This window comes from Toxotes jaculatrix, chromosome 9, assembly GCF_017976425.1.
Source record: "Toxotes jaculatrix isolate fToxJac2 chromosome 9, fToxJac2.pri, whole genome shotgun sequence".
NCBI classification, from domain to species: Eukaryota; Metazoa; Chordata; class Actinopteri; family Toxotidae; genus Toxotes; species Toxotes jaculatrix.
Genome location: NC_054402.1, coordinates 7,263,423 through 7,284,139, shown reverse-complemented (window position 1 = coordinate 7,284,139; position 20,717 = coordinate 7,263,423). Strand labels below are relative to the sequence as shown.

At 42.5% G+C, this 20,717-nt stretch overlaps 1 protein-coding gene across 1 annotated transcript in view; it reads left to right on the top strand.

Annotated features, from left to right (window-relative positions):
* Positions 1-4,361: 4,361 nt before the first annotated feature.
* The window catches only part of LOC121187411 (protocadherin-16-like), a 77,243-nt gene continuing 60,887 nt past the window's right edge, over positions 4,362-20,717 (top strand). The window contains exons 1-2 of the mRNA XM_041046626.1: positions 4,362-4,477; positions 10,095-11,915. Coding sequence (XP_040902560.1) covers positions 10,116-11,915 — 1,800 coding nt within the window. The 5' untranslated portion in view covers positions 4,362-4,477; positions 10,095-10,115. The remainder of the gene's footprint in view (positions 4,478-10,094; positions 11,916-20,717) is intronic.

Below are 20,717 nucleotides of genomic sequence, written 5' to 3'. Positions count from 1 at the left end.
TGAAAGAGATGGATGTAAACTATATGTATTTGATCCTGCCGTCACTCTGATGTCGCTGTCTCAAACCTCCCTGTGAACCCAGCATACAAACTTTATTATTCTCTGTCTGAGCCACCAGGAAAAGGACATATCTGTTTCCTTTGCTTTCATCACTGTTTACTCAAAAAGTAATCCCTTTATATATCATAAAGCATAATTTTCAGTGTTTAAATCTGTTACCACTGCTCTTTATGAATTACAAACTGCAGTCTCAAAGTCCACATTGTAACAGAAGACAAAGGTAAGAGATAGTATTTTCACTGCATGTCTGAATAAAACATGCAGAGTGTGCATTTGGAGAACATCTCCCAGGAGGCAAAGCATAATTCTGGCAGGATCATGCTCTTCCTCGACATTTAGTGCTCAGGAACCCTTGAGGAAAGCTGTGGTTGTGCTCAGCAAGTCCCAGGTGTGAATGTGTGTGACTACATAAATACAAAGCATGGCTCTGCTGACGAAGACCCTGCTCTGCAAATGCAGTGTGAATTAGAAATGCTAAAAGAGAAAAATTCTGACTAACCATAGTAATATTTTGTTTCTCATGCTTTCTCTGATGACAAAACCAGTAAGCTGCCTGCAATGGCTTTGTTTTTTCTCCTGCGTTTTGTATGTAGAAGGGGCCAAATCGGTTCATCTACTGAATAATAAAGGAAAAATCTACTTTTAAACAGTTTAACTCTGCTGCAAAACAGCTACAGAGTCTCCGCCCTGTTTTTTGAAGCTCATGTTTGTTGGTGTATCTTTTTAATTCCTATGGTCAGCTGGTCATACCTGGAGAACCTTACATCCTGTTAAGACTGGGGTTGTCTAAAGATTCGTAAAATCACACACTCAAGTACAAGTGAGCAAGGCTTTTTGGGGGCAAGTGGGTACGTTAATGCTTCAACACAAAATAGAACACAGATGAATGAAAAATAGTTAACAAAGTAAGAATTTCCACTTGAGGGTTTTTGTGTTTCTTTAACCCCTTCTCGGGCTGAGGGAACGTACAGCTGTAATATGTAAAGATTAATATTACAGGATTTAATCTGTTTGCTTTCAGTATTGGAAAATGGAGGTTACATCTTATTGGAATCTGAGAGGTTTCTGGGACACAAGATACTGAACAACCAACCTACAATAACAATACTATAATCTTGTGAGCTTAACTGTTCTTAAAAGTGGTACACACTCATCACACTCAGATATAAATCCTGGCTCTCAACATAAAATAGGCTAATTGGATGGACCAGACAGGGTGATATGAACAGCTATAGTTCATGAGAATTCATTTACATATAATGTTTTTCACAACAGTCTCAGAAAAAGTAAAAAATAAGTATGGGAATGAGAAGAAAATCAATAAAACTGTCATTATCCCTTAAGCCATCCAGCAAAGAGCTCCTCTTGTAACTAGAGGAGAGAAACTGAACTCTGCTAAAAAGACCTACCAAGCATGAGAATAATTCAGCATGTCAGCAAAAGGATTTCTCTTGCCGGGAGACGAAGCTCTAATGTGATTTGGACTTTAAACCTCATGTACAGTTTCCATTACTCCAAACCTAAGTATCTGTGTTTACAGTAAACATCCAAATATATTAATATGTCATGCTCGCCTTCAAATTTCATTGCTTCTAAGTACTACACAGGATGAGATCTAATCAGGCCCAGTTAACAGCAGTCTGGCTTATAACAATGACACCCACTTCAGTAAAATCACAGCCCTTTGGGCTGTCCACTCTGAATGCTTTCTGATTAATACACTATCAATCACACAGTCCAACATGTCGTTCTCCTGCAGGACGAAATTCCTCAGACATTGTAGGGAGTCTAACTTATTCTGATGGAGATCACTTTTATTCTCCAGGAATGCATTATATTGTTGAGGAAAGGAATGCACAGCATTGAGAGGGATGCCCTGGAATTCCCAAAACAATTAAATTGTTCAAGCAAACGATTCTTTGAGGAAAGAAAAAAACAAACCTCTCTAATCCCATTACTCCACACTTCACAAAGCTGTCACTTGAGAAAGTTTAGAAACTGTTGACTCTACTTGGGCTGTCATTTTGAAGCACACCACAGCAACAGGCCTTGGCACTGAAGTGAACAATCACTATCAGGGTCAGGACAGAGCAACCCTGGGGAATTCCTTCATCTCTTCACAAAGGCAGCTTCACTGAACTCTTACCCTGTTACAACTAACAATCTCTATCTCCAACACTGCCAAAATAGTTTAGAAATTAAAGTTATCAGAAATTAAATAAATATACTCTATATACAGTACATAAAAGTGGCAAAAATATACACAATCACAAATAACAACAGCAGAGAATAACAATAATATAAAATAAAAACAATATATTTTTTATTATTTTAGAATAATAAAGAAAATAAAAGAATAATATACAAAGAAAATATAGAATAAAGGAGGCCACCATGCCCCCAGGGTATTTATATGTAATGAATCTATATGTCTTATCTTTATCTTTAGAATTATATGTCTATATACCTATCTATGTAACTCTTTATCTATATCTATCTAATTTATATATTATATATCTATTGCTCTATCTACACTGATTCTCCAAAAATACACTATCAACACTACTAAATCTCAAAACACCAACAACCAACAACCGCAACAAACCAACCTTTTCTGCAAAGAAAAATTCAAATGACCGGCCCTATACACAGCTATTCTATCTCTGAACACACTCGATCACGCCACGTGATTCACATGACAAACAGAACCAATCAGGTGATTTGTATGACAGCCGAAGCACTCACCTGCTTCAAATGTCAGTGACCAAACCAAGGGGGGAGCTGTAGGTTTCAGCAGTGAGGATCACTTCCGCGTTCAAAAAGCTGCAGTTCCTCGGCTGCGGCTGGGGGCTGGCTCCAGAAGTGAGCAATTCTCCATTGACCCCCAAGTTAAAATAGCCAACTTTACAGCCTAAAAAAAACATATTTACAGCCTGGTATATTTTTTGTTTTTGGTGTCTATTGATAGTTTCCACCTCCGTGAACACTGTGAGGGGGGTGAATTTTTTTGTACCACAACCGTTTAAGTGTTATTTAGGCTTAATAAATTGGGGCGTGGTTACGTTGAATGACAGCCCGTAGACAGGCACTGACAGTTAGCTCTTTGCTAAAGCATCGGCTGAGCTAGGCGGCTACATCCAGAGGCCTCCGGCTACCTCCAACGGTTGACAGGGGCTGCAGTGTCCGTGTTTGTTTGCCAATGTTTGGATAGGTTTTTGTGACAGTATGGCTTGTTTTAGTGTAGACTGTAATAACCGACCGTCTAAGGAGTCTGTGTTGCAGTTTTTTTGGTAAGTAAATTTCTCACTATTTTACCTGGATGTTTGCACTAATTAGTACCGGCATATTTTGCCGCTGGCTTATGACTTAATTGCCGATTTATGGTCGCTGCTCCCACGGTTTGGTCACAAAACAGACTCCCCGAAACCAATGGGTGAGGTCACGGGTGCTACGTCCATGCCTTATACAGTCTACGGACCAAACCACACCCTGGCACAATGGTTCAATACAACTGCCTCATGTGTCGGAGCCTCGAGTGTTAGAGGACCATCACTAGGGACGACTCCCACACTCTTCCAACCTAACCACCACCCTGAGTCAGGGTGCCATTTCTACATGCATATGCTGGTGGTACATGCTGGGAGATGGGGGCGACGACAATTTGCCAATTCCCCACACAGTAATGTCATAGATAATAGAAAACACCTTAGCGGCGCAGATTATTTTTTTTTTCGCGTGGTTTGGCCGCCCCCCATGTGATGCCGCCCCGGGCGTGCCAAAAACCGCCACTGCTCAGTGGTCGAGTCATGTAGACCACTGCAAGTACTGCTGCTGCACACTTCCCTTTAGTATAGGATGGTGGCACCAAAGTTCAGCAGTAACCTGTCTCTCTGTCTCCCTGCTGTCGGCGTGGCTCCTTGTGGCAGCCGCCGCAGCAGCAGCAGCAGCGCTGAAGAAGAGAGGAGCAGGCGGTTGCTCTCCGTCACGTGTTGAATAAATTAGATTTGCAGGGGGACGTCCACCGCTCTGCCCCACACTGTTTGGTTTCAGCCAGCGTGCTGCTGCAGTGTGTCTCCGACCAGACAGACAAGACAGTGGATGCCGAAAAGTTGATAACGTCCGCTGGAAGGGGACGACTGGAAAGTTTTCCGAGGCGCAAGTTTGCAGTTGTTTTAGTTTTAATCGCTTCGCCTGGGAAGAGAACTAAATCGGAATTTAGCAAAGAAACTAACTGTGTGCAACGGGAGGAATCTCTTCAGTCACTGGAAAAGGATATCATTTTTTTAAGTCCTGAGATGGATGTAACTTTCACTTTGGGCTTTGTCATCAAAAGGGAATAACCGAGAAGAGCATTGGATATCTCGAAGCTCGGCGTGTCTGAGCAGAGGAACAGAACAGAGCAGAGGAACAGATGAATGTGAGTATCGATCGCAGCGTGACACAGGTCTCCTCGCTCCACAAGGAACCTGATGCGATGGAGTTGTCCATCACTGCAGTTTTTCCATAACCACACTTTCTCCTTTCATTTCTTTTTTGTTTAACGCACTTTACAACTTACTCGCCGATCCTGTGTCTGCGGTAAATACTTTCTAATGGTCGGATTCATGTGAAACTCAGTGACTATCGATGATTGCCACTTTTTTGCAGACTGGTTTCCATTTTTTTTCTCATGTTCATACTTATGTGTTTCGGTATTGGACATACAGTTTCATTGCATTCAATGGCGCAGACTCACATATTTACACAATAAAATACCCGTATTCGTTATAAAACCAGTAACAAAGTTAATTTAAAGAAATAGCCTTAACAAATAGTCTTGTGGCAGGCTGTGGTATGTTAGTTTTACCGCTGTCACTCTAAATGTTTTACATGCAAAAACTGTTCATTAGGAAATAACCAGGTTACAGGATTAAATGTTCTTGCATTGATGTGTTAAATAAATCTGCAGTGTTTTTTGTAAGTAACAGGCATACTCCACGGAACACACTCAGCTTGCGCGCAGACTTTGAGGAGCAGCCAAATATTTTAACTGCATGTCATGTCGCACTTTTTAAGCCCCTCTGAGACATTCCTCTCAAATTGGTCAACCTATGGAGTTATTGTATTGTCCTCCGAGTGCTGCCGCCGCCGCTGCTGCGCCTTTCTGTCTCCCTCACACTCCACTTGAACACATACCAAATGATTACCCGCATGTCGGCACAGTTATTGTGTTGGCAGACTTGTGTTCATTGACCGTGAATAGGTGTTCCTTTCCCTCAATTAATAAATTAATTAAGTCTCCCCTGGGTTCCATCACCGCGCGCTCTAGTTGTGATTGTGATGGTTGCCATGGTGCAGCTGCGTAATTGTGCTTTTTTTTGACTTTAGACACAACAAGGGCTGCAGGCTCTTCCTTTCTTCTTTTCTCAACACCCAATTATCTATCCATATATCCATCTACCCATCCGTGCATCAATTTCTGCACCCGCTTTCCTTCTGGGCAGTTTTACTTTTTTTGTGATCATCTGCCTAGTGTCACCTAGGCAATACTATTGAGGTATTTCCAGTCTAGAGCATCATTCTAATGCCTGCCATTTTTCAGACTATGGGTCGAGTTAAAATGTATAATTCGCAGAGAAAACAAACAGAAAAGCAGCACTGATGGATAAAACCAAAACTTGGGCCACCCCTGCTTTTATAGGAATCCAAGGATTATGTCATAAACCCTCCGCGCAGTACATGAAGTAATCATTTCACTGGTCTTGTCTTTGTAGTCTGCATATGCTGTTTTTGAAGCTGTTCTAAAAATGAAAAACACAAGATATGTTTCTCCCAGGATGGCTACACCAACACCACCCAGAAAGTTGCCTTGCATCTCTGGAAATTGCTTGGCTGTAGTCCTTGCGGTTTTACTCATCTTCTTGTAGTGTCGTCATCAGTAAAATAAGTCAAGTGAGCATCAACCATGGCCTTTGAGGGTGTCGTGCCAGAAGACTGTCAAATTTGGAATTCATCTTCTCTTTCGTGACAGACTCTGTCAACTAAAATAAGCCGTCTGTGTCAGTGCTGAAAGCAGGAAACTTCTGTGGACACCCTCAGATTTTTTAAATCCTCAGAAAAATGTATGTGACGGTTCACATATGTGGTGAACTTTGGCCTTAGTTGTAGTAATGTTGTCCAAACACTCCATGCACTCCTGCTACTGAAACTCGAAGCACATATGTTTTTAATGATGCAACCACTTGTACTGCAAAGGCAATATCAGATGGTGTCATCTTCAAAGACATAAGGTGTATGTTTTTTTTATCTGGAACATCTTACACAAACAGATGAACTAACCCATGCTGTTCTTGGTGTGGGAAAGAGGCGATCCTTCTTGTCACAGACCCTCAGCAACCTTCGGCTTACCGTGGAAAAAAGTAGCCAGTGTGTTTTCCCATTATCGTGTTTGTTATGGCCAAGGAGTGCATGTGTATCTGAGGCCTGTGATGGCTTTTCCTGGCCTTTTTACATGCCCCAGGACCGAAGTCTCATAGACTAATGCAGAGTGCAGGAAACGTGGCACTTGTGTGAGGCAAAAGTCTGGCAAACATTCAGAGCTTTTTAGTTTGCTTTGTGCTAAGCCTGTCATCCTCATGTCCAGTCAATCTGCAGTTCTGTCTGTGGTTTCCATTATGGCTCCATTGAGCTTTAGGCAGCCTGGCATGTTCTTGAAACCACAGAAGTTTTCTTTGAGTTAACTGGAATCGTGACATGGAATTAGAAGCTCATTTTACGTAGTCTGTCACTGTAGTTGTCCCCCTTGGCCTGTTGGTGGTGAATATGGGTTGGTTGTGTTAATTGAGGTAGTGCAGCAGAAGTACAGTATTTGGAGTCAGGCTTTTGGTGAACTGGGGTTGGCTTTAACCAGTATTTGTGTTGTATTATCACTGTAGATCAGATACTCTGATTAGATCAGGAAAGCACTACACTGAATTTGCAAGTGACCATCTCAAATATCACATGTGATTGTTGTTTAAAGATATTAGCTTAAGATACGTATTTGACAGTTATTCAATATGGGGGCAATTCCCAAAATATGTCTTTCCAAATTAAATGATATGGCTCTGGTGGTCTGATGTTCAGCAAATCCATCGAATTAACTGTGATGTTTAACAGTTTCTTTTACTCTTCATTGTTAAAAAATCATGTTTACATTTCAGGAGAGGTTTGACATTCCTCTGTGTAATGTAGATATTGGCTCATGGAGAGAGGCAGCAATGTTTGTTCGGATGAATTGTCCATTGTAAGTTTTTCCAAATTAAAGCCCTGCTTGTCTTTATAGTAGTATTAAAAAAAACAAACACTACTTGAAAGAAAAATGAAACGTGAAAAATAAACAAGCAAGTATTTTCAACTATCATGAAAAATGGATATGACACATTTTGCCAAACATGATCTAGACCACAGTGGAGAGGTAGAAATGCACCCCTGATGTTCCCAGCATTCACTGCTGCCACTGATTTTTATGCTGATTACAGTCATGCTCGCAAAGTGCCCAGGATGATATCCACTGTATTCAAACAGAGGGTTCATTCTGTGTGTAAATCCTTGAAACCTTGGATTTGGTCGATTAACTTGGTTTAGAGGATTCAAAAGAAACTGGGTCAGTGGCATAGTTACTGTTAACAATGAGGTGTACATGATGTTATACACACATGTGCCAGTTTTAGAAAAAGTAACCTCAATGATGCTTTTCTGAAATGTAAACTAAACATTTTAGTGTCCTTACTGAAGGTACACGGGGGTTAATCCTCCAGCAGTTACATCATCTTGATAAAACTCTTCACCAGTATTTAACTACCAGTGGGAGGGACTCACCATGATCTAGGACAATGATGCAAGGAAAACATCTGAATCCAAGCCACAAAGGGATTGGCTTTCTAAATACAACAGCTTTCAACCATCAGCAGCTATTCTGAACTGTTTTTTCCGGATTGCTTTCCCTGAAGCCCTATGCACGAATAGGTTGTTGCCTTTTATATCCTGACTGCTAAATGGCTTCTGACTTTCAGATATGAAACTCTCAGTCATAGATGCTTGTGTAGGTGAGAGTGTGTGTGTGCGTGCGTGTGTGTGTGTGTGTGTATATATATATATATTTAAAACTTCTCTTTTAACTTCATACTGCATCTTTTTAAACCATGTGTCCTTCTCAACCTGGTATTGTGCAATTTGCCTACCCGAGTGTGTCTGCTAGATCCATTAGGCTGCACAGCTCTGCAGAGGTCCTCCACCGTAGCTCAACCAGAGAATGCATTATTTCAGTTGTGGCATTTGGACTAAGATCCTGGCCTTGAAAGTTATTCTTTGTGCTTTGGGGTGAGCTTTGTAAAAGTGCATCCCCAGTGTTACAGTGAAGTAAATCAATAGTGAGACTTTAAAGTTCAAGTGCTGTCAAAATTTTCAGGCTGTTGTGGATGTGCTTATGTTTTAGCTAAGAGCAGCTCTCACAGAGTAACCCAGCAATATATGTAAGCAGGGATTTGTTGTGCTTGCCTCTATGGTCACGTCATTTGCATTTATTATGGTCTCAGTGGATGTAATATGACTTAGGAATTAGTGCAGAAAATTGGTCCAGTGTTCATTTTATTCCTAACTGTTAAATAGTGAGTGAGAATTGAGCCAGTGACACAAAATATGTTAACAGCACTGATTTTGATGTCATTTTTCAAAACAAGCAATGCTCCAAGGTTTGTCACTATTCACACTAGGTTGAATTCAAACCAATTTATGACGTTAAAGTCAGTATCTTCGGTGTTGCGGGCTCCAAATCACGGCAGACTGAAATTAGCCCTGGAATCTTGTGTGCTTATGGCCAACTTCCAGCAGACCTCAATTACAATGCTGGAGAGCCAGAAAAAGGGAGAGAGGTAGACTGCATGGAGCCCTCCAGCTCCGCTGTACAACCCTGTCACTCAAACACACTGTCACCACCGTGGCTGAGACAGATCGCCACACTACACTCAGGGGCACATGAGGCGTGCACACACAAGCACACACACACATGCTCACACATGGATACACAGATGTTTTATGACTGTTTCCTTGCAGGTATCTGTTAAACCACTAGGGGGAGCCTTGAGAAGCTTTCACTAGAAACTCAATTCCTCAAAATTGAATACAGTGTAATGTGCCTTTGTATATATTTCCTCAAAATTAAAGTTACATTTACTTTACAAGCAAGACATAATACTTATGAATTACATGAATTTAGACAGAACCACAGTCAACTGGAATCTGGTCTCTTTATTTAATGAAAAAGACACAATAATTTTCTGTGTGCCAGACACTTGGTGGTTTTGGATTATTCTGCAGATGGTGACAGTCTTGTTGAGCAAGTTCCACATTGCTCTACAGTGTCTCTCCGTCTCAAATACAAATCCTCTACAGTGGTGTGAGTCCACTACCAGAGCATTTAGAGCCAGAGCCAGTCAAGCTCTTAATTCTCGGTATTGGAAGATAGATGTTTTCTTGGGGAGAGTTAAATATTTTAAATGGTTCTTGGAGGAGTGTTTCAAAACTGCTCACTCCATGGGAGCTAAATGTGGCAGCACACATAAATATTAAATCCGGGACCTCACCTCCTAGACTTACACGAGAGGGTACTGCTATGATGAACACACCAGGTAGCCTGGCAAAAGTGATTCCTGCATCTTTTTAATTGGAGTTGAATAGCAAGAGCCAAAGACTCCCTGTCTGTGGCAGTATGTTGTGGCCTGTGGTTTTGATGTTTCTTTAGCACAGCAGAGCTTTCTGGTATGTAGGAGGAACAAGGTGTTGACTTATTGGGTGAACTAAGAAGTGTAGAAAAATGTTATATGTAGGGCCTATTGTATGTGCTGTGGTTGGGAACAGAGCCCATAAAACATATGGGAAAGTGTTTAAGGCATATACTCATTTTTCTTAAACTAACTTACTCTGTATTTTGACACAGAAATAATACACCTTTGCTTAGTTTTTTGCTGTTGTCAGGTTTTGACATTGCTCAGCTTTTCCTCTCTGTGTGTCTCCAGGTTTAAAAAGAAGGAGCCAAAATGAAGACAGCTGCCAAGGGTTTTGGGAAGTCAATAATGCACCCTTTGCACCATGATGGTTGGTGGAAAAGAAGGATAGTGCTAATGGTGTATGTGGCTTTGGAGCTTGTAACAGTTCATTCACCTGTGGTCCTGGGGACCCTTGAGCTGCAGCTGGATGAGGAACAACCAGCAGGCACCATTGTAGGTGACATCAGTGCTGGACTTCCTCCTGGCGTCACAGCATCCCTGTACTTCATCTCTGACCACGAGGGAACAGGCGTGGGCAGTGATTTGGACATAGATGAGAGCACAGGCATCATTAAAACTGCCAAAGTTCTTGACAGGGAACTGAGGGATAGATACAACTTCATTGCAGTCACCATGACAGGTGTGACCGTGGAGGTGACCATCAAGGTAAATGACATAAATGACCATGCCCCAACGTTCTCAAGAAAACGGGCAACATTTAAAATTCCTGAGCAGACAGCCATCGGGACTAGGTTTTCTCTTGAGCCGGCTGTGGATGCTGATAAAGACCAGTTTACGACACAAGGTTACCTCATCAAGGACGGAAATGTTGGCCAGGCCTTCACCTTGGAGACCAGGAGGGGAAGCAGTGGGGTTCTCTATCTGGACTTGGTGGTTAACGCCATTCTAGACAGAGAGAAAAGATCCACCTACACTTTATCTTTGGAGGCCTTTGATGGTGGTTCCCCTAAAAGGACTGATCAGATGACATTAGACATTACTGTACAAGACATTAATGACAACGCTCCTGTTTTCAACCAGAGCCGCTACCATGCCATAATATCTGAGAACCTCCAACCAGGAAGCAACATCCTGCAGGTCTTTGCCACAGATGCTGATGAAGGGGACAACGGGATGATCCTGTATGAAATCAACAGGAGACAAAGTGACCCGGACCACTACTTTGTTATTGACTCTCGAACCGGCATTATCACTCTCAACAAGCCCCTGGATTTTGAAATGAGGAGAGTCCATGAGCTGGTGGTCCAGGCGCAAGACAATGCAACCCAGCCAGAGGTGACCAATGCCTTCGTCACCATCCACGTTAGAGACTACAATGACAACCAGCCCACCATGACCATCATCTTTCTCAGTGAGGATGGGTCTCCCAGAATCTCAGAGGGTGCACAACCAGGCCAGTATGTCGCCAGGATCTCAGTCACTGACCCAGACTATGGAGAGTATGCCAACGTCAATGTATCGCTAGAGGGAGGAGATGGAAAGTTTGCCCTGACCACAAAGGATAGTATCATCTATCTGATTTGTGTGGACAAGATTCTGGACCGGGAGGAGAGAGACACTTATGAGCTGAGGGTGATGGCAACAGATTCAGGCACACCTCCTCTCAGGGCTGAGTCTTCCTTCATCATCCAAGTGACTGATATCAATGACAACCCTCCTCTGTTTGACCAGTCAGTGTACAGACAGGTCATCCCTGAAGTGGTGTTTCCAGGGAGCTTTGTGTTACAGGTGACAGCTCGAGACAAAGACCAGGGGCCCAATGGGGACATAAGCTACAGCATCCTGCAAGGCCAAGGCGCTTACTCCAACTGGTTCAGCATAGACTCTGTTACAGGGATTATCACCACTCTCTCCCAGCTGGATTATGAAAAGAACCCCAATCCCAGTATAACTGTGGTAGCCAGAGATGGAGGGAAACCACCGCTGTCCTCCACTGCTGTGGTAAACATCGTACTTCAGGATATAAATGACAATGAGCCTGTTTTTGAGAGAAACTTCTACAATGTCTCCATCAAGGAAAACACAGCTCCAGGGACCTGCATTCTTGGGGTAGGACATTTTCTTTCAGATTTATTTCATTAACAGTTTGGGAATTGATTGATTTTGTAAACACACTCCCACATTTTAACGTTGAGCTCATGCAAGAGTTTGAACTCAACTTAGGGGCAGTTATGAAGAGCATAACAAATCGAAATTTATTAGATAAATAGAAGTGGAATATGTCAGACTTAGCTGATTCCTTTCATTCCGCTATGAAGAGTTATTTTTTTAATGGTAAAGTTATTTAAATTGGACTGCCTTAGTGAGGATTTACCTGTGGTTTTAGGCCAAGATGATCTCTTCTTTGGCTGTCCTCCCCTTCACCTCTCAAAAGGTTTCCAGGGTAACAGAGGCAGTGTAAAGTCCTCTGTCAGCCTAGGCACAAAGAGGTTTTTCACATATTCGCAGGCAGAGACAAATTCAGGGCCTTATCCAAAGAAATAGATGTCACTTCACTCTCAAAGGGCACCTTAATTAGGCTAGTTGAGTGTGAGAAAAAATGGCTATAGACGACAAGATGAATTAAAGCTCAGACAAATTACAGCACCCCCAGTGACTGCAGTCCTTTTTCATTAAAACATTGTTTTCTCAAGTCGTTTTTTGGCCATCTTATTAAAAGGACAGCGCTTACAAAAAGACAGCTCATCAGTTGTTTAAGTCATTCAAGTAATTTCTCAAGTCAGAAGGCTTTTTAATCCCCCCCCCCCCCCCCCCCCCCCCCTTTTTTTTTTTACAAGTTTAGAGGTCTATACAAATTCTGTTTCACAAGTGTCTGCAGTAGTATTGCATGGATCAAGGAGTTGGATACAGAGTGCAGTCCAAACAGAGGGCCCAGCAGACGGGATCTTGGCCCAGGATTTGGCCTTGGGAGAGGGAGGAGTGAAGGGAGACGTAGGCCTTACCGCGACTCCTGGCTTGAATGCAGAAATAGAAGCTACGAAGGCTTTTTGTGGGAGGTCCCTCAATTATAAATCACAAGTACCACAAGGATAAGGAGAAAGGGGGATGTATTGAATCTGATTATGGAATTTGGAAAGTGAACCAAAGAATAATTAAAAAATGTATGTTTTGGACAACTGTCAAGCTAACGATCACTCTTTCCAATGTGGGTTGAAGTTCATGGTCTGTGAAAATATCTGGAAACCCATATTTTGTTTTCTTTCAAACTCGAGATGGTCAGACTTTTGTCTTCCTCTCTGCATTGCCTCCAAAAGTGTTAGTACCTTCTTTCAAACAACTCTGAGAGTATGGCATGCTTGATCAGTGGCCTCACAGGGTCCAAGTAAGAAGCAGTTCTTCAAAGCCTCTGCTCTCTGGCCTCTCTTGGGCCTGCCTGGATGCTGTAGACGTGTGTTTGGCGGGCCATGTGAGAACAGACTGCTCTTACACAGGGTGCCAGCTCCACGTCCAAACATCTCAGCAAGACATCTGATGACTGCCTTCCTTTTTTTCGTCTGTAGATGAAATTCCCAATGTCCCCTTTTTCCACACACAATGCTGTCCAAAAACCATTACATTATGGGTATTGTGATCATTAATTAAAACGTTTTGAAGTGGCTTGATTTTTTTTTTCTCTCCTCTGCAGGTCACCAGCACAGCAGCTCATGATTATTCTGTTGTAGCCTGGCTCCACAGTGCTGTGTGCCTATAATATTTTGTCACTTTTTGCTATACATCATTTGGTTTATGAATGGCATCATAATTAGATATGTGGAGGAAAAATCTAAGTAAAAAGTTTAGGGTCAGGACTTAAGCTTATTAACAGCAATCAGTCTTGTAATTCAATATGTAAGATCTACTGCAAAGAAAATAGGTCATCCTTGAGAGGGGAAATCAAATAAGACATGAAAAACAACATTTTAAGAAGCATGAGCTGCATTGTGGAATGTGTTTCATGAGCCACTGCCCATTACTAGTTTTCAAACTGCGTCCAATTTTTCACAATCCAAGTTTTCTGGATTGTGTAGTGGTCAATTACATCTTTTGCACCATGTTATATCTCTGTTTTACACTGTGGGCATGCATTATCTCAGGAGGTACTGTTACATTGTTTTGCTGGTGTATGTTTTATTACAAGTGTGAGAAGTCTTCCCAGAATAATAGGAATGTGAACAAGATTAAAAAAAAATCATCATTTCAAGGTCATTTAATTTGCTCATTAAGCATAAGGGCTTTTGATTCCTGACATGGAGGAAGAAGAGTAATATAAGATGTCATTAGGGATAATGAGGCACATCAGCCAGCCTTAATATCTCCAGATTCAGTAAAGCAAAGCCTGGCTGTCTTGGCTTTGAGACTTATTTGCCATTTATTCTCCTATGTGTTATTTCACTTATGAAGTAATGAGGCTTTCCATTTGGTTATGTCAGAATCTCACATTGGGGAATAATTTACACCTCATATTGTTGCGGTTTTTGGTCTGTTTGGAGTGTGTCTCTGCTAAGAATTGTCCCTTTGTCTGTTTTGGGGGGTCGTTCTGGCTCCAGTAGAAAGGCGAGAGGGGGTCTCCAGGCAGCTGAGGGGGAAATGAGCCCTGACAAGCGCTGGCATGAGTGGCGGAGGTGACATGAGCAGGGGGGCTTCCTTGTCTGTCCATTGGTCTGTCCCTCCCCAAATTCTTATCTGATTTCACTTCATTTCTCATTAGCTGGGTGTGAGGATAGGCCAGACCTAATTTTTAAACCTGCATCCCCCTCATGTTCATGACAGAATTGACTGCTTGTCATCGCTGCAGCCCCCTTAGCAACATGAGACGAACACTGATTGCAGCGAGCGAAGGAGCAAACATTTCTTTCTTGCAGCGGTAACTCAAACTGTTGCATTTATCTGTTCCTTTACCGCCCAAAGTGCTTCCTGTCTCAGCGATGTCTTGGCAAATTTTTGACTAAACACATCACCTCTCTTGAAAAAACACTAGTGATATTGTGTAGGATTGTTATGCTTTGGCTAGGGTTTCTTGTGTGCAAAACCATGAGCCTGCTGCATTTAGTTTAGAGTTTTTTTGTTTTGTTTTTTTTTTAAAAGCAGTGTAACATACAGCACCACTCAAACACATTTATTATTTCACCGAAACCTTTAAAGGCAGCCTAGTTTAAAGAGGTACCTCAGTGAAGTGGCACTCTGAATCACTTCTCCATTCCTGCCAACATAAAAGCAACCAGTCTACAGGGAAAAAAGAATACTCATAATTGCCCTGGAGAGAATGTATGAATGATTGAAAGAATGTGTTTCTTTCACTCTTTTGCCTCACAGTTTCCACAGTCTTTTTGTACTATAGTGACCACCTAGTGGTAACTGCCAGGCAGGTGCTAATAACACTGATTCCATTACCTTGTGCCATAGTGTACTTGAGCCTGTATGAGCTGATGAAAAAATGTGGCTACTGCCTCTGTGTGAAGTAATAATTTTCATCAGTCCAGAAATGTTCATAATGCTCTTTGCTGTAGATTTAGGATAAAGGTCAGGTGTTCATTGTTACATTGCAGCAGTTGCTTTTGTTCTAGCTTCCTCGGTGGACTTTGGAAAGCCTGTATTGTTGAAATATGTCTTGCTTTTTACAATCCCTGCCTTCATTATTTTGTGTTTGCAAGAATGCACAGCTATGTTCCCTGTGGAAGACTCATTCCTTCATATTAAAAAATTAAGAATTTTAAAAAGTTACCCTCTCACAGTAAATTGATAAAGTTCGCAACATGGCATGTGGGATTTGAAGTTAGCTTGCTGAGGCCCCATTTTAAAAAATTTAACATTTATGTGTTGCAGCTCTCTGCTCCTTCACAGGACCGTTTCTTCTCTCTGTGTTTTAGCTGCTACTCTTTCAACCTTGTTTCCCCAGCAGTTCTCAGTGTAGTGTATAAAAATTTGAAGTTCTGCAAAACAGTCATGTAAAATGCAATGATTTGGTGACTGACAGGGACTTCTGACTGCTCAATCACAGTCACTCTCTCTAAATATACTGACACTTTTTCTTTCTGTAATGAACTTTGCTAACTTCTCGAGCACAGTGTTCCCAAAGTATCCAGATGGGACTTCAACTTTTTGCAAATAAGTAAAACTAACTATGGAGATGAGTTAAATTGCCAGTTTCAGATTGGTATTTTGGTACAAAAACCATGTAATCAATTCTTACCAGACATTTTTCTGGGATTGGTTTGTGTCAAACGAAATTTTCACTTGTCTGCTTTAATACCAGACCGGCCTGTCTCCCTGTGAGACTGGTTTAGCTTGAGGCGAGCTGACTCTGCTTTTGGTCTCCTCTGTTTCTTTTTCCTCCTGCTAACTACCAAGCTTCGCTGTGGCTCTGCGGTATAACAGTATTTTCAGGGAATGGTAAAATTGCAGGAAACTGGATGTGCTACTTAATGTGTTCGCAAATGTAATACTTCCTTGACCACTTACTCCTGGGCCTAGCAGGGGCACTGAAGCGAACATAAACACTGATGTACATCTGGATAGCGTGTGGGTGTTCAGGTCAAAGTTGCCGTGCTTTAGACAGCTGAGCGCATTTTATTGTGCTCAGACGTCCATCAGCAAATCCACTGCCTCTCCCTTTACAACAGCACAGGATGAGGAAAAAGTTGTGGTGAAATTTTTAATGTTACATGGTTTAATACAGAAGCTGGGAGGAAATTGTGTTCATTAGAGGAAAACCAGAGCTATGAGTATTTTAACACCAAACTGTGAAACAAAATTGAGTGAAAACTGCGTTTATGGACTGAAAGTATTGCTGCTATATTTGTTCTAGGGCTGCAACTAAAAGTGATTTTCATTATTGAAAGTTTGAAATAATTGGACAAGTGATTAACTGAGCAGTCATTTCAGCAGCATATTTTTAAGTCAGATAGTTGATAACTTTGGAATATTACTAGGTTTCTTTTATTTATTATTCAAATACCAAACGGTAAATACAACATATGTCCTTTAACCATCACCTGCTCAAACTTCTATAGTAAATAAAAATGTTGCTGTGTCATACAGGCGCAACCACCGACCAGCGATATTTTGCAAAACATGCAGTAAGAACCCTTTGTTGGTTGCTCTCAGCTATGTGAGTGTTGAGTGGTGAAGCAAGCAGTGTTTAAAGGGCTCCATGGTGACTGTCAAAGGTCAGTGCAGGCTGTGATACAGAGTGTTGGCTGTGAAACAAAAGTTGTGAGAGATAAAAGCCTGCTGGAGGGGTTTCCTGCCCACATCTGGCAAAGAAGGAAGACGGGCTTATATAGCTCTCTCGTGGGACAAGAAATTTCATTAGTGCTGTCTGTCTGCCCAACTGTCGGCTGCAGGTGAGGCAGACCTCTCATCACTGCTTCCAAGTTTCTATGAAAGTGTGAGTGTAGTGAAAAGAGAGAGAGAGAGAGAGAGAGAGAGAGAGAGAGAGAGAGAGAGAGAGAGAGAGAGAGAGAGAGAGAGAGAGAGAGAGAAAATAGTTGAGTCTCCAGAGGGACAGTCAGCCTCTGGCAGCTGTGACACAGTTCCGATTCAGCAGCTGGTTCCAGCTGTTGATCCCTCCTCTAACATCTCTCCTCTGACTTTGTGGGGTGGGTTCTCCCTCACTCTTCCTGTCTCTTTATCTCTGTTTGTCTCTCTTTCCTTGTCCATCCAGTCTTCTTATCTCTTCCCAGTCCCCTTTCCCACACTTCTGTGTCCCCTATGTGATCCAGTTACACCTCTTCACTTCCCCACTTGTGTCCGGAGTGGTGACATGTGGATTGGAGCAGGTGAGAGCAGCACATCTGCCTGCCTGGGGACGCTTAGGTCTCCCTGGAGTGACGTGAACACACTTCCTTGTGGGTCCCTGTCAGACCAGGCCCAGGCTTATCCAATTTGATGACACAAGAAATACATGGTTTTAAATTACCAACAGAGTGAAGTCAGACCACAGGTGTATGTGCCTTCAGAGTCATATTGTCAAAGTGTCGTATTCAGGCTCAAGAGGAGCGCTTTTGCTTGACCTTCATAAACAGAGACAAATATTCACTTTGCCTTCCTGCTCCTCTGAGACGACTGAATGGGAAAAGGGGGATAGACCCGAGAGGCTTGCTGTGACGAGGGCTGCCAGGCCTTCTGTTCTCACAGCCTGTGGTCCCCCTGCACATGTGCAAGGCAGTTGGCGCTGCTAAACAAGCTGGGCATCAGGAAGCATCATCTGCTCGTGGTATTCATTCTGTTCCAAAGCAAATCTGTGCTAAATCATCCATCCAGTCCCCTGCTGTCCATCAGGAGCCACCAGACTGGAAAGCAGACGCTGAGTGACAACTTGCCAGGTAACAAAAATCAGTAACCAGGAGAGTAGATTCCAAACAAACGGGCAACAGATCATTTTCTGGTGTGATGATGAAGTGCAGGTATTGTAATGTTAGATACTCTGTCGCCATCATGTTGTATTTTACATTCATGTCATAAGTGTCTCTTCCTAGAAAAGCATGTGCTATATATACACAGCCCCAGAATATCTTAACCACTGAGCAAATCGTCTCCATATCCAGAACTTCACTGTTACAAGGAATGCATCGCTTTCGTCTGCCAGCAACCTCAGCCCCCCTTTCGCTCCAGCCCTGCTGCTGCATTGACTGCCAGTTGAAATAACGATCGAGAAGAATGTTACTGAGCCCAACAAGCGAATGAAAAGAGCGGTGCATTCAGTTACCGGCCTTGTGGTCAGATCATTCTATTTCTGCTCTCAATTAGATCTGTATTGGTTTACAAGCAGGTCTGATTCGGGCTGTGGAAGTAGCTGAGCACATGGGTTTGGTCAATACTTCAGATCCTTATGTGAGAAATGGGTGATAGGAGGTCGTGTTTCAGGGAAGAGCTGGTAAAACAGAAATGCAAAATGCAAACAAGGCCAGAGGTAAAGATTCCAAATCCAAGGCTATCTCTCTGTGTGGTCAGGAAAATGTGGGACCTACACTGAGGCTGTTAGAAGAGGATGTTTTTCAGATGCTTGTTAACAGTAATGATGCTATGAAAGCTCTCAGCTCCTGTGTGGAACAAATTAGTGCTTAAGTTTTGGTATTGAACCTCAGTACATTTTTGGTACTGACAAAAATGTGACCAGGAAACTTGTTATGAAAAATGTTTCCTGGGATTTGAATTTCCCCTTATACAATTTCTTCTTAATTGATCAGACAGTTTTTAGGTTTAAATAATTATTTTTGCAATTTTAGCATACATTTCATTTAACCAGAGCTCTTGTTTTCAGGCATTACTTTTTTCATGTAAAAAAATATTTACTGCTATAAATAAGTGTAGTGTATTCCCTGAAGATGTCGCAAAAAGTATTAGCCCAGCCCTAATTGCACTGAAATGATAAATTAGGTTGATAAATTAATTAGCTGATCAACAGAAAATTCATCAACAGTAATTTTAGTAATTGTTTAATGGTGGTCATTTATCAAGCAAAAATGTCAAGCATTTTCTGGTGCTCATATCTGGCTCTATTCTAGTGAGTAAGTACTTTTTTTGAAGCCTTGTAAGACAGAGGAAAAGATAAGACGAGGGAGAGAACAGCAAACCATACGGCGCGGGAGGTTTGTGGGGAGAGATGCTCCACTTTTACATCGCGGTTAGCCAACGTTGTCTGTCTTGGCTTCAGACAGAGTGGCACCCAGGCCTGCTCCAACCAGACTCCCAGTCTGTGTGCACTGATGCTCCACGGTGGTCCACCCTCACACTATAGGGAGACAACTGCTTAGCTTACCACTGACGCACCCCCCCACCCCCGGTGCTGGAGGGAGATTTAAAGATTTAGCAGGGGAACTAATTACCACAGGGTTATGTACCTCATCAATAAGGCTAATTTGGTCTGGTGCTGCAGAGTTTATGTTGAGAGTGGTGTGCTGCTTCTTTTAACCAGCGTGTTGAAAGGCCAAATCTTTGTTTAGATTGTTGTGTATATCCTGGTGCTGTGAAGAGCCCAGAGGCAGCATGGGGGAGCAGTGGGACTCTCTGCTGTAATTAGGCAGAGCTGGTATGCAGGAGTGCAGGACTCAAGATGTGTGATGTGGTATCAGAGCGGGTGAAGAAAAAGCCAGGGACTGGGGCGTGTGTATTTGCGTGTCTTAGTGTAGACGGGGTTTCAGGGTGGAAGAAATTGTCTAATCAGTGCCCTGGGTTCCTCCCAGATTGCCTCACAAATGCATCTTGTGGGATCCAAAGTATCAACACAGGATTCTCAGGAGCGGGGAAATTTATGGAGCAGATATGATTTTGGCTGCTCATGACCAAACTGAAATCAATTCACATCAGTGCTCTGCACCACCTTTCCGTTAGAGCGTAGGTTTAAGGCTGAACACGCAGCCAATCTGATCCAGTCAGGGCACAACCGTATTGAGTTTCAGCACCTTGGAATGTGAACTGAAAAACACTAACCTTACATTTCTGTGTTTTTACTTTGAATGGCCTGTGCACACTGTACAGAGGCTCTCTTTCAGCCTTTCAGGCGAGGCTGATCACCCTCAGAGGATGTATGAAAAAATGCTTCATGGTTAAGTGCCCAGAAAAAGTGCACATTGTCTACGGCGGCCTCAGCAAAGTCATCTCACCGCTCAAATCGATGCAGGCAAGAAGCCGGTCAGTGCAGGAGTCGGGATAATGGAGAAACAAGTTGTTGATGCTTTCAACAAGCCAATGCATCATTGCCAGGGCAGAAAGCATCCAGACATCTGGTTTCAGGAGCTGTCTCAAGTCAAACCTGGCTGTGTCTTTATAGAGGATCCCTGGAAATGGTGCATGATATATTTCATCAGATCCCTGATGCGACTACAAAAGCCTCAAATCCCAGTTGCATCCCTGTCATGTGCTACAGAGTAC